Raw genomic sequence first — 14,751 nt, 5'->3', positions numbered from 1 at the left:
CCACAAAGCCTTTGAGAACAGCCATTGTCCTAGGGGTGTAAAAAGCTACCAGCACTGGTGCAGAGAATCATGCAGCTACAGGCACTGTTGCTTCCTCGATAGCCTGGCTGTACAAGTACAGTGAAAAAGTCTTACAAAATCAATGACCGGAAAGAGGCTCTGCTGATTGGATTTAAACCCCACACAAGAAATGACTGAATGACTTTAGCTTTTCTTAGGTGTGTTTAAAGGTGCAACTGGCTCGGTTACTCATCGTTAATCCGATGGCTGTTGCTACTGCCTCTGTCCTGTAAAGCTAACTCCGGCTGCTTTACCATCTGGATCATGCAACTGTATTAGAGTTATGACATCCAGTAACAGCTACGCTACACTGACACCATCAGGTCAGATATTTCAAAGCTCCTCCCTGGCATTAACATCTGGTCATTTGCATAATTTAGCTCTCTTTGCATATTCACACATGGCTGATGGTCCTTCACTGAGCTGCTGAACACATAAATGGTTCCATTTCCACTACATGCTTCACTGAGGAGCATTTTCAACCCCACAGAAGCAAGATGATCTCAAAGACTCCCCTTCTCTGGCTGCTGCTTTTCTGGATTCAGGGTAAGAAACAGGGAAGTGTTAAAAGGGTTAATAAGGAATGAGACAAAGAATAAGGAAAAACAGCTGTGGGTTATTTATTTTAATACAGTTCCATGTATATTTTCTAGTTTGCTTTTCCTGTTCACTTTACAGGTGTTTCAATGTAAAGCTTTGAACAATGTTAATGTCATTTTCCAATTTATCAAACTGCCAATTTTGATTTCTCTCTCCAGGTTCCAGTGGGCAGATTGTCATGACTCAGACTCCAGAATCTCTCTCAGTGTCTGTGGGAGAGACCGCCACTATCAAATGCAAAGCCAGCACAAGCATTAACAGCTACATCGCTTGGTACCAACAGAAACCTGGACAGGCTCCCAAGCTTCTTATCTATTACGCCAGCAGCCGTCCCACGGGCATCCCAGACCGGTTCAGTGGCAGTGGATCGGGCACTGATTTCACATTCACAATCAGCAGGGTTGAAGCTGATGATGCTGGAGATTATTACTGCCTGCAGTATAACAACTTCCCTCTCACAGTGATACAGACCAATACAAAAACCTCCCTGCTTCTATGAAGCGTACAGAGTAATAGACACTAATCCACACAACTAGAACAATGGTCACATTTTCAAATGTTCTGCTACAAGAAAAAGAGGAAAACTCCTCCCATCCACTTGAATAATTTCAAACTCGAACACTGTATTGCTATTCCAAGGTGTTAGCTATGCTGTGAAGTTTGTTACAGCAAGAGCTGAGCGTCACTGGTGAAATCTCACAATCGTATTTCCAATTAGTTCCATCGTTTTTAGAAATCTAACCTTCCCTCTCAATTTCCTGGGTTTGTGATGCTTGGTGTTCAGCTAATGACAACATTCCTGTAATGGATTTTATCTTAAATTACTAACATGTACTCTCAGGCTTAGTGCAATCTTATTTGTTTTAATTTATTTATTGTATTACCATCTTACATAGGAGCACCCACAGACATAGACCTGGACCCCTTTGTGCTAGGACCTGTACAAACACAGAAAAAAATGGTCCCCACCACAAAGAACTGACAATCTTCCTGTAATTTTTGATTGGGAATTATTATATAGATCCAGAAAAAAATTTAATTAGCTGGAAGTTAAAGTTGTTTTCATACAAAACCGTAGAGCATGGGAAATAGTAAAGGTAATATTTACTTATTTATGCAGCACAGATCAAATACAACCAAACCTGCACCACATTAATGTACGTTGAACCATTAATACACAGCCCCAGATACCAACACATTCCCAGGATTCACATGCTTCCCAGGAACAAACTAAGCATATCAGATGTGGGCAGGGCCGGCTCCAGGGTTTTTGCCGCCCCAAGCGGCAAAAATAAATAAATAAATAAATAAAGCCACGATCGCGATCACGATCTGCAGCGGCAATTCAGCAGGAGGTCCTTTGCTCCGAGCGGGAGTGAAGGACCGTCCGCCGAATTGCCGCCAAATAGCTGGACGTGCCGCACCTCTCCAGAGAGGCTGCCCCAAGCACCTGCTTGGCAAACTGGTGCCTGGAGCCGGCCCTGGATGTGGGCCACCTATGAGGAAAGATTGAAAAAATTGGGTTTGTTTAGTCTGGAGAAGAGAAGAGAAGATTGAGAGTGGACATGATACCAGTTTTCAAGTACATAAACTTGTTACAAGGAGGAGGGAGAAAAATTGTTCTTCTTAACCTCTGAGGATAGGACAAAACGCAATGGGTTTAAATTGCAACAAGGGCGGTTTAGCTTGGACATTAGAAAAAACTTCCGAACTGTCAGAGATGGTCGAGATAATACTTAGTCCTGCCTTGTGTGCAGGGGACTGGACCTCTCGAGGTCCCTTCCAGTTCTATGATTCCATTTTGGAAGCTGCCAGTAGTTTCTGGGAACAAGACAAAACATCCCCTTGCAGGCTGATTTACTGTGGACGGTTGGTTCCCTGCTTGATCCCTTTCCTAAGCGTTCAGTAGGTCTATGTACATGGCTGATGTAAAATCCATTGGTGTCTTGCACTCCAGAGCGAAGCGCCCTTATTAGCCTATTAGGCAAGGGGCCAAATGTTGCTGGTTTCCAGAAGCAAACAGAAGCTTTGTGGCTAAGCAGCTAGAGCACGTGGGCTGGCTGCACTAGGCATGTCTGGCACAACAATGTCCAGTGCCCTGCCTCACTCTCAAGAAGCTGAGGGTGGTTGCGTCCTTGATAGATGTTGGGATCCTGCTACACTGGCCCTGACAACCCAACCCGTACAAGTGGGGCATGTGTCTATAGTCCAAAGGGGGAACTTTTTTCCATCCTGACCCAACAAGATTAAGAATTGTAGAAGTTTTGACCCAGAACAGGCATAACCCCCCTCACACACACACACAAAGAACCCTTGTGTTGGGGATCCAGGACACACATTCTCTGTCTATACTGTGCAATAATATTCTCCTCTGCAATATAAATGTCGCTTGTACACTCCCAGACAGAAACTACATTAAGATGGAGTTCTGGCTGCAAGTACATGTTCGTGATTTAGGGTAAAACACATTACAGGGGAATTGTACTTGTACCAAAAACAAGCATTTTAAACCTAGAAAAATCAGAGATAAATTTAAAAGAAATTTTAACATGTTATGGTATGGAAATACACAAATAAGGGCAGCAAAACAACCTAACTCTGCACTGTAATGATGCACTGAAATTAAGATTTGATTGTGATTAAAGCACTTTAGTGTTTGAGGATCCCAGATTAAATTAGAAAGATTTTTAAAGACACATTGGAGTTTTTAAGATCTCCTCCTCCCACCCCCCCAGGGCATAGTTACAGTGGTTTGGATGCCTTAATAGTACTTTTCTTACCTTAGAGTGTTTGGATTTTTTTTAACAAAATGTAAACCTTAATTCTGAATTTCCTTGGTTTTACATGCTTGGGTCTGGGTTAAGTACAACAAGTTTATTAATGATTAGTACTGACAATCTTAACTCTAAATGTAGTTTTTGTCTGAGGTGTGTGTAAATTTCGTACATGAACACTAAAACAAACCCACAGATCGTGCCACTAAACAACATTAGTAATGATATGCAGATATGTAATATCAACCTTACTTCTTCATTTTATTTTACTTAGGTTCATAGGTTTTTAAGGCCAGAAGGGACTATCATGATCATCTAGTCTGACCTCCTGAATAATATTGGCTATAGAAGCTAGCCGATACATTCTGCATCAAGCCCAGAACTTCTCTTTGAGCAACAACATATTATCTAGAAAGCGCGGCAGTCTTGATATCAGAGGGCATTTACTTGTATCTCCTAACAGGCAGAGCAACCAGCCAGTTTGCATAATCAAAGCAGACAAAGTGCCCTGATAAACCTGGCCCTGTTAGTGAGTCCGGTGCTGTGTGAAAGAGGCAGGGAGAGCCCAGTCCCTGAGTCCCGGTCTGTGCTCCTGAAAGATTTCATGGCCTCATGCCAGCATGAGCAACAGTGCTTGAAACACTCCAGGGTGCTGCTTCCTCAACTCTACTGTGCACTGATGTTGCACTACCAGGGGACCTGATCAGGAGCACGTGGGGAGAGCTGTAAGATGGTCTTTACTCTTAAAGTAGCAAACTATTTACTGGGTGGCCGGGGTTCACCAGGTAACAGATGAGGAACTGAGACACAGCGAAATTAAGTGACTCGTCCAGGGTCACACAGGGAGACTATGGCAGAGCCAGGAACTGAACCCAGATCTCTTAACACCAGTCTAGTAACTTAATAACAAGCCTGTCCTTCCTTAATAAGGGCCCATGTGCTATCTGTACACTACACAGGCCTCCTGGTGTAGGATGAGAGAATACCTCAGGGTTATGGTGACCACACAGAGGATACAAATGCTGCCCTACCCTGAACTCTGGCCGTGGTGTAAATATTGCCTGGCCTGGCCGTACTGCCATAGTCTGAAAGGCCTCATGTTTGAAAACTGGCTCCACAACATAAATCGCAGCTTGAAACATGTGAGTGGGGGGCTAAATGAAGACACAGATATGAGAAGGGAAAGAAGCATCAGGCCGTGTAGCACCACACTGCCTGGGGAGCGCTACGACATCTGCTTTGGCATGGTGTTCTCGGACGAAATTCTGTGGACAACTCTGCCATTGCCCAGCAGGTGGCAGTATTATGACACAACATTGCAGAGCTGGAGATTTCAAGCCAAACAGGCCAGTTGGACTCCGAAGGATTCATTGGTACAAGCTGACTAAAGAGGAAGGAGAACGAATGAGTGACTGGGCTTCCCTGAGCACAAATTTCAAAAACATCTATAAGTCCAGACTGAGACTTATCCCCTTACTGACATGAGCAGTCCTAATGAAATACATGGGATTACCTATGAGATTAACAGCTCCCCGGGTGAGTAAAAGGCTCACGACTTGGCCCTACTTCACTAAATGGTTATAGATGGGCTTGTGTTCAAACACAGGGAAATTGGGGAATGAATGGACACCTGCAGCCTGCTCTGCTCCCCATTGAAGAGTTTCCTTGTTAAAGAATAAATCTACCACTGTAACCATCTTATGCCATGTAAACCTCGGTCTGGGCACCTGAAGACTAAACCAGTGAGTACCTATGAATAGTTCTTTCATGTAACCGCTGCATGAAACAGACAAGCCAAAGATTTCACAAAAGCTTTCCTGGGGCTATAATCCTGGTGATTTCCAGGTTTTGACACTTTTGCATATTCACACAAGTGACTTTCCCCTTTCTGAGCATTTACAAATGTGTGGATTTCCACTGTGTGCTCACTGACCAGCACTGCCAATCACAGACAAGCAAGATGATCTCGCAGACTCTTCTTCCCTGGATGCTATTTGATTTCTGGCTTCAAGGGAAGAAATAATACAAATGTAAGAATTGTTGAACTCATGTATTAAATCTATTGTATTGTAAGTTAATTTCCACTCTTCAACTGAAACTTAAATTGTGTAAATCTTTGAATAATTATGATGCCATCATCCTGCTTACCCCATCCTATTCTGCCTCTCTTTTTTCTATATCCAGATTCCAATGGGCAGAAAGTTCTGATTCAACAGAATCTCTGTCAGTGTTTCCAGGAGACACAGCCACTAGCAACTGCAAAGCCAGGGTGAGCACTAGCAACAACGTAGCTTGGTATCAAGCAACCAGGACAAGCTCTGAACTTCTCATTCATAACCCTGTTAGCCTGGCCTCTTGGCTCCCAGGCTTCTTCAGTGGCAGTGGTGGTGACAATGGACACGCTGATTACACTCTCACTGTCAGCGGTGTGGAAGCTGATGATGCTGGAGAATATCACTGCAGAGCTGTACAATGACTGGCCTCTCCCAGTGACACAGGCCAATGCAAAACCCTCCCTGTCCTATGCAGAGTTTGCTGTGCTTGCTGGCCTGTGTAACTGCATGATCTTTTCACTTTGCATCCGAAGAAGTGGGTACTCACTCGCAAAAGCTCATGCTCCAATACGTCTGTTAGTCTATAAGGTGCCACAGAACTCTTTGCTGCTTTTACAGATCCAGACTAACACGGCTATCCCTCTGATACTTGATCTTTTCACTGTGATCTTTGGCTTCTCTCTCCTACTACTCTCCTATATTAATTTCCACTTGTTTCATTTGATCATCAATTAAACCTAGACCTGCAAACCCTTCCCACATGCATCACATCATTCACAGGACTTCTCCCATTGATGTCCATGGAACTGCTCACATCAGTGAAGTTACATATGTCTGCAGGGGTTGGCAGGATCCGATCCTTAGTGTGTAAACTCCTCAGGGCAGGGACTGTGTTTTCCTCTCTGGTTGTACAGCACCGAGCACAACAGGGACCTGACTCTCATTGGAACCAGGGGATGCCACTGTCTGTAATACAATAATAAACATAACAACAATGCACATACACTCCCTGTAACCTGGCCTTGTGGGACACCACTAAGAATACCAAATTCAGGACAAACTGCTGAGAAATAGGGCAGGTATACCCCCAAAATGGAGGTTATTCTCCCATGAGATATACCAAACCAGCAACAAAAGTAAACTTCTGTTTCACCACACTGGCTAAGAAGTAGTCACAAAAGCAGTTTCCTTAGATATTCCAGTCCTTATATCACCACCCAAAACACTAGATTTTAAGATGAGTTGTTCTTTAAAACCAATTTCATCAAATAACAGGTTCTTCTGATCCCAAAGGACCAGCCACATACCCAGGTCAATATACAACTTAGATCTTATCCAAATATTACGCTGTTGCCAATCCTTTAGTATCTAAAATCTAAAGGTTTATTTATAAAAAGGAAAGAGAAAGAGAAAGAAAGAAAGATGAGAGTTTAAATTGGTTAAAGGAATCAAATACATACAGTAAATGCAATGTTCTTGGTTCAGGCTTATAGCAGGGATGGAATAAACTGCTGGCTTAAGTCAAGTCTCTGGTTGCTTCCAAATATCTGGAAGGTCCTCACTCCATTGGTTAGAATGCTCCAATTAGCATAAGTTTATAGTCCAGAGGCTTGAGCAGGAAAGAGGCTGGAGCAGGATAGAGGCAAAGTGGAGGAGTTTCCAGGGCCTTTTATAGCTTCTGCCATGTGGAGGGAAACCCATTGTTTCAAGCAAAGTCCTCAGCACAGCTAGTGGAAAAGCTAGTGGAAAATTACAGATGACAAGTTTGGAGTCACATGGACAAGTCACCTGTGCATGCCCGATTGCGCTTAGTCATTGCAGGAAGCCATTACCTATCCTTCAGATGGAATGTCCACTCGGTGTAGATGGGTGTTTCCCATGGTTCATTGTGAATTAAGTGTCACTCTATGAGCCACTTAATATGAATACTCCCTTCAAGATGTGCTGGCTAACTACCTTGTGGGCGTTATCTCAGGAGCAAACATTTGAAATCCAGGTATAGAGCCAATACTCATAACTTCAAATACAAAAATGATACATACATACAAATAGTATAATCATAATCAGCAAATCATAACCTTTCCATAGACATCTTATATGCCACGTTTTATACAAGATTTGTTATATATAACAGCGGTCGCAACAATGATCTATATGGTCATATTTTAATCACACTCCCTTCCAGAGCTGGCCATCTCTATCTCTTGTGCAGGGGGTGGAGATCATGACTCACAATCACTTCTGCGGAGGTTAGCAGTGCTAGCTCCAGACATCCCTTGGGTTTGTGTGGGTCAAGGACTGCAACTGTAACCAGCCCTACAGGGGGGGCTCCTAGCACACCCCCATCCTTGCAAACCCATGGAGGCACCAGCAACAATCTATCCCAAAGGAAGGTCCTTAGAGTCATAAGAATTTGGATAGGTCATCAGCCCAACTAGCTGCTTGGACAAGGGCAATGGGGAGAATCCATGAATATTTTCATGGGCGGGGAGGAGAGTAACTGAAAGGTAAATTGAGATAAAGGCTCTGAAAACTGCTGTTAAAAGACCTGGGAGATTTTAACTGCTTAGATACCCAAGGCCGCAAACAACATCCCTGGTGCCCTCTCCACAGATCACGTTCTGTTATTCCATTCATAAAACCATCCGTGTTGCAACTTGACCTCATACGTCGCTGTCACCAGGTTACAGAGACCAACACTGCACAAGAAAAACAGGAAATGCCTTGCAACTAACATGCAGTAAATTTATATCAGCTGATTATTTGCATAGTCACTCAGGGGGGGCGTCGCCTAGCCGGGCTGTTGAGTATTTATAACTGGTCCCATTTGCACTGCCTAGTGAGCTGTTCAGCATTCCCCACGGAGACCTGGCAAGATGCTCTCCCAGGCCCAGCTTCTCTGGATACTAGTGCTTTGGACTCAGGGTGAGCATTATATCAACAAGGAACAGACTTCATAGGCAATAAAATACTAGCTAAGCTTAAAATAATACTGCAGTACTTATTTTGCAAACTAATGTTAAATAAATTCTTAAATTAAAAATTCATTTAAATATCCAGCTTTAATTACTTTTAATAATGTGCCATGACTGCATGTATTCTCTCTCCATATCTAGACTCCTATGGCCAAATTGTTCTGACTCAGACTCCAGAATCCCTGTCAGTGTCCCCTGGAGAGCGAGTCACCATCAACTGCAAAGCCGGTACCAGCATTAGCAACTACTTAGCCTGGTTCCAACAGAAATCGGGACAAGCTCCTAAGCTTCTTATCTACGATTCTACTAACCGCGCCTCTGGGATCCCAGACCGGTTCAGCGGCAGTGGGTCTGGGACGGATTTCACTCTCACAATCAGCAGCATTGAAACTGAAGATGCTGGAGATTATTACTGTCAGCAACGTAACAGCTTCCCTCTCACAGTGATACAGACCATTACAAAAACCTCCCTGAAAAGAGAGGGAGCTCGCTGCTTACTGTTTCTCACTGCTGCGACCAGGAGGGCAAATTTTATCAATGAATGCAAATGAGAAACAGAAAGTCACTCAAAATACACTTGACATTTTATACACATCTAAAATCCCAAAGTCATCAACAAACACACCCAGGAATCAGTTCCCCCTCTACTGAAATCCATCTCCACAGGAGTGGAAGCAGCAGTACAAGTAGGGAGGTATGGTATGATACGCCATAGCACCAAGATATTTGTTGCTGGTACGGTGTACCAGAAAGAGGAGGGGCAGAAGGTGGGGCTGCTCGGTGACCCCACACCCGCAACTCCTCTGGAGCAGCAGTACCGACCCCAACCCTGCCACGCAGGGTCTCCTCCGATCTGTACAGCAGCCAGCCCTGCTGGAGGACTCTCCCGGGAACCGCAGGGGGGAAAGAAGCAGAACCCCAGCCCCGCCCCCTGTCCTTCCATGGAGCTGCATCTCCTCCAGCTCCAGGCAGCAGCCGCGCTGGGGTACAGGGCTGGGGGTGGTACAGCATCCACGCTGGAGGAGCTGCGGGCATGAGGCTGGCCGGTGGCCCCATGTTCTGCTCCTTTCCCTGCTGCAGTTCCCAGGAGAGCCCTGAACTGCAGGACTCTCCGGGGAACCGCCGTGGGGAAAGGAGCAGAATGCTGGCAGCTCCTGTACCGCCCCCAGCCCTGTCCTCCAGAGATAGAGAATAGGGCTGGAGACCCTGCATGGAAGGGCTGGGGCAGTACAGCAGCCGTGCCAGGAGACGGATAGACAGAGCCTCCCTCCCACCCCCGAGGTAAGGTGGGTGGATTATGGGGAGGGGACGGGGAGAACATGGGGGGCCCGGGCTGGAGGCGGGGCAAGGAGGAGCCATGTGGAAGATCACATGAGTCACATGACCCCCATGAGGTGAGTGGGAGAACATACCGGTAAGAAATGGATTCCACTTGTACCACTGCAATTCAATCCGGATTGTTTTATCTCATTAGATCTACAGGGAGCATTTTCAGTAGGCAGGACTTAAACTCTGCCCCAATACTGATGCCACTATTATTAATCCCTGCTATTGCAAAACTTGCTGTGGGTTGTCTGAGGACCTGGAGTGGTCGTGGGTTTACTGCTTTAGTGCTATTGGGGCACTCTGTGCATCGGATGAGGTTCACCCTGTGTTGTGATAGGCGCAGATCTCAGGGGTATGGTTCAGGCCAATTCAATTAAGCCATCTAATCAAAAATGAATGTTTGAAAACTCCAGATGTGGAGTCAATTTACATGAGCTTTGCACAGTCACAAACACACACCACTTTTCCCCAGCTCTTTTATAAAAGCGTTGGCTGGGACTTCATGGGCCCAGAGAAAATGAGTGTTTGAGGCAGCTCTGGTGTTTGCATTCCAGGTAAGAAATAAAAGCCCACCCAGGCTTTGAGGCAATATAGCATCAGGGGGAAAAATCTAAAAAGATGGAAAATATAATATCACAGAACTTTATAAATTACACCTTAATACATTCTTAACCTAGAAGGGACTGTAAATACCGTCCTGAGCTTTACATAACTGTAATAATATGTCAGGTCTGATTTTCTTTCTAAATTTAGACTCCTAAGGAGAGTGTGTGACAACCCAGAGTCCAGAATCCTTGACAGTGTCTCCAAGAGACACTATCAGCTGCAAAGCCAGGTCCTGCACTACCAGTTACATGGCCTGATACCAACAGAAATCAGGGCAAGCTCTAAAGCTCCTTATATACGGTGCTTCCTCCCATCCCTCCAGGGTTCCCACCCGGACCAGTGGCAGCGTGTCTCGGACTGATTTCACTCTCAGAGTAAGTGCCGCTGAAGCAGATGATGCTGGAGATCATTATTCTCAGCAAGGCTGGGACTGGCCACTGTCACAGTGATACAGATCAACACAAAACCTTCCTGTCCTGCATGAAGCATAAGGAGCTCAACTCTGCGGGTGCCACAGCTGGGTGTCAAACTATCACCCTTTCACTGACTTCATAGCAAAACCATGGAAGGATCTTGGGTCATTGACTGATTCTGCAACTGAAAACTGAGAGAGAGTGTGACAAGCTCTCTGAACTGCATCACTGCTCAACAGGAACAAGGGCGAAGTAAAATCCGACTGCAGCCTGGCCTGCTTGGTGTGTAGTTACAGCTCAGCTGTTTATAAGAAACTCTAATACCCTACTTACTACTAGGCCAAATCCTCTGCTCCTTCCTTACCCTGCATTTGTGCGTCGATACAGCGTCATACTCATACAGTCAAAGACTTTAAGACCAGAAGGGATCACTAGATCATCCAGTCTGACCTCCTGTACATCACAGGCCACCAACCCCACCCAGTACTCGCACACTAAACCCAACAACCAAAATTAGACCAAAGTATTACAGTCCACAGCTGAGTACTATAGCTGGAGTAGTATGTAAGATATATATTTCCTATTGCTGGGCCAAGTCCTCGGGTCCTTCCTTACCCTGAGAAGAAAAGAACAGCCTTACTAGGTCAGACCAATTGTCCATCTAGCCAGTATCCTATTTTCTGACAGTGGCCAATGCCAGGTGTTTCAGAAAGAATGAACAGAACATGCAACCATTGAGTGATCCATCCCCTGTTGTCCACTCCCAGCTTCTGGCAATCAGAGGCTACAGAAACTCAGAGCATGGGGTTGCATCCCTGACCATCTTGGCTAAAAGCCATTGATGGACCTGTCCTTCATGAACTTATCTAATTCTTTTATGAACCCAGTTATACTTTTGGCCTGCACAACATCCCCTGGCAATGAGTTCCACAGGTTGCCTGTGCGATGTGTGAAGAAATACTTCCTTTCTTGTTGTTTTAAACTTAGGGCTATTAATTTCATCCCTTGTTCATGTGTTGGGGTAGATAACACTTCCTTATTAACTTTCTCCACACCATTCAGATTTTATAGACCTCTATAATATCCCTTTTTAGTCGTCTCTTTTCCAAACTGAAAAGTCCAAGTCTTTTTAATCTCTCCTAATATGGAGAGATTAAAATGTACCTTTTCCAATTCTAATATATATTTTTTTGAGATAGGGCAACCAGAACTGCACACAGTATTCAAGTTGTGGGCAAACCATGGATTTATATAGAGTCCCTGTGTTTTAGCCCTGCTAGCAGTGCCCTTGCCAAGTTCCTGTACTGGACAGTGAACTTGTAAGCATCTGCTTTAACACATGGCCTTACTTTGGTTCACAATTTAGCCTGGTTTTGTTGACTGTGGTTCAGGCCTCAGGTCTTGCACCAGGCCCCGTGCTCCAGGCTCTCTCTATCTCTACTACATGCATTACTTTGCATTTATTAACATTAAATTTCACCTGCCATCTCGTTGCCTAGACACCCAGTTTTGTGAGATCCCTTCACAATCTGCTTAATACTTAACTATCTTGAGTAGTTTTGTATCATCTGCAAATTTTGCTACCTCGCTGTTTACCCCTTTTTCCAGATCATTTATAAATATGTTGAACAGCACTGGACACAGTACAGATTCCTGGTGGGCACCACTATTTACCTCTCTCCATTCTGAACACTGACCATTTATTCCTACCCTTTGTTTTCTGCCTTTTAACCAGTTACTGATCCATGAGAGGACCTTCCCTCTTATCCCATGACTGCTTATTTTGCATAAAAGTCTTTGGTGAGGGACCTTGTCAAAGGCTTTCTGAAAGTCCAAATATACTATTATCATTGTATTGTATTATCACCACCTAGACCGAATGGCTAGGTAGCCGTTCTGCAGAAAAGGACCTAGGGGTCACAGTGGACGAGAAGCTGTGATATGAGTCAACAGTGTGCTCTTGTTGCCAAGAAGGCTAACGGCATTTTGGGCTGTATAAGTAGGGGCATTGCCAGCAGATCGAGAAACGTGATCGTTCCCCTTTATTCGACATTGGTGAGGCCTCATCTGGAATACTGTGTCCAGTTTTGGGCCCCACACTACAAGAAGGATGTGGAAAAATTGGAAAGAGTCCAGCGGAGGGCAACAAAAATTATTAGGAGTCTGGAGCACATGACTTATGAGGAGAGGCTGAGGGAACTGGGATTGTTTAGTCTCCAGAAGAGAAGAATGAGGGGGGGATTTGATAGCAGCCTTCAACTACCTGAAGGGGGGTTCCAAAGAGGATGGAGCTCGGCTGTTCTCAGTGGTGGCAGATGACAGAACAAGGAGCAATGGTCTCAAGTTGCAGTGGGGGAGGTCCAGGTTGGATATTAGGAAACACTATTTCACTAGGAGGGTGGTGAAGCACTGGAATGTGTTACTTAGGGAGGTGGTGGAGTCTCCTTCCTTGGAGGTTTTTAAGGCCCGGCTTGACAAAGCCCTGGCTGGTATGATTTAGTTGGGGATTGGTCCTGCTTTGAGCAGGGGGTTGGACTAGATGACCTCCTGAGGTCCCTTCCAACCCTGATATTTTATGATTCTATGATTGGATCCACATGTTAGTTGACCCCTTCAGAGAATTATAATAGACTGGTGAGGCATGATTTCCCTTTACAAAAGTTGTGTTAACTCTTCCCCAACAAATTGTGTTCATCTGTGTTTCTGATAATTCTGTCCTTTACTACAGTTTCTATCAGTTAGAATGAAGTTAGGCTTACCAGCCTGTAACTGCAGGATCATCTTTTTTAAAAATTAGTGACACCTTAGCTATCCTCCAGTCTTCTGGTACAGAAGCTGATTTAAGTGACAGGTGACATATCACAGTTAGTAGTTCTGCAATTTCATATTTGAGTTTCTGCAGAACTCTTGGGTGAATACCATCTGGTCCTGGTGACTTACTACAGTTTAATTTATAAATTTGTTCCAAAATCTCCTCTACTGACATCTCAATCTGGGACAGTTCTTCAGATTTGTCAACTAAAAAGAATGGCTCAGATGTAGGAATCTCCCTCACATCCTCTGCAGTGAAAACCCATGCAAAGAATTCATTTAGCTTCTTCGGCACGGCCTTATCTTCCTTGAGTGTTCCTTTAGCACCTTGATCATCCATGGCCCCACTGATTGTTTGGCAGGCTTCCTGCTTCTGATGTACTTAAAAAAACCTGCTATTAATTTTTGAATCTATCCTCACATTTAAAAGAGCTAGGCGCATTATTCATGGGGAAAATTAGTTATTGCAAATTTGGGGTAAAATTTTCCCAGGCACAAGGCAGATTAATTAGCATTTTGAGGGTTTATATGAAGCTTCAGTGGTTCATAGGCCTTGTTCTGGCCCCCTCAGGGTGAATTTCACCCAGAAACATTTATTTGTTTGTTGCTCTGCTGGTTTTTTGCGTTATTCATGTTCCTGGGTCATTTCCAAATGGATCCTGCAAACTACTTTTAGCCTATGGATCATGTATAAGCTTTTCCCCTGGACTAATTGTTCTTCATGGTGAATGAGTGGTCACGTGAGTCATGGGGTATTTTCTCTGCTCTCTGTACTGATGGTTGTATCCCTGGGGCTGCTGATCTGACCACATTATTCATTTTTATTTATAATTCACTAAAAACCTCCTTTTTATTTCACCTGCCACAGTCACAAAATTGTCACTATAGTGCCACAGAATCCAGAGATCTGCCCCAGGATTCAGGTCAGGCTTCTGACGGAGTACACAGGGCTCCATGCAGATGGCTCAGAGACAAGAAAATGAGACCTGTTTATTCAAACTGACTTTTTAACTGTAAACATCACTTTCCTTAAAGAATCTTTTCAAATGTGTCATTTCCTTTTACATTCAGTGAGAAGCATCTCCACATCCCCACTATGGAGCCTGGACACAGTCCGCAATTAGGGCCAGAT

General features: G+C 44.5%; 1 gene segment (V, D, J or C); it reads left to right on the top strand.

The window, feature by feature from the left end:
- The first annotated feature begins 486 nt into the window (after window positions 1–486).
- Window positions 487–14,751, top strand: part of LOC101950827 (Ig kappa chain V-III region MOPC 63-like) — a 403,290-nt gene continuing 389,025 nt past the window's right edge. Inside the window, 2 exon segments of the V gene segment in view lie at window positions 487–606; window positions 819–1,098. Coding sequence covers window positions 558–606; window positions 819–1,098 — 329 coding nt within the window.

The sequence above is a fragment of the Chrysemys picta genome, chromosome 5 (assembly GCF_011386835.1).
Source record: "Chrysemys picta bellii isolate R12L10 chromosome 5, ASM1138683v2, whole genome shotgun sequence".
Classification (NCBI taxonomy): domain Eukaryota; kingdom Metazoa; phylum Chordata; order Testudines; family Emydidae; genus Chrysemys; species Chrysemys picta.
The sequence above is the reverse complement of the archived record's forward strand: the minus strand, read 5'-3'. Positions and strand labels throughout refer to the sequence as shown.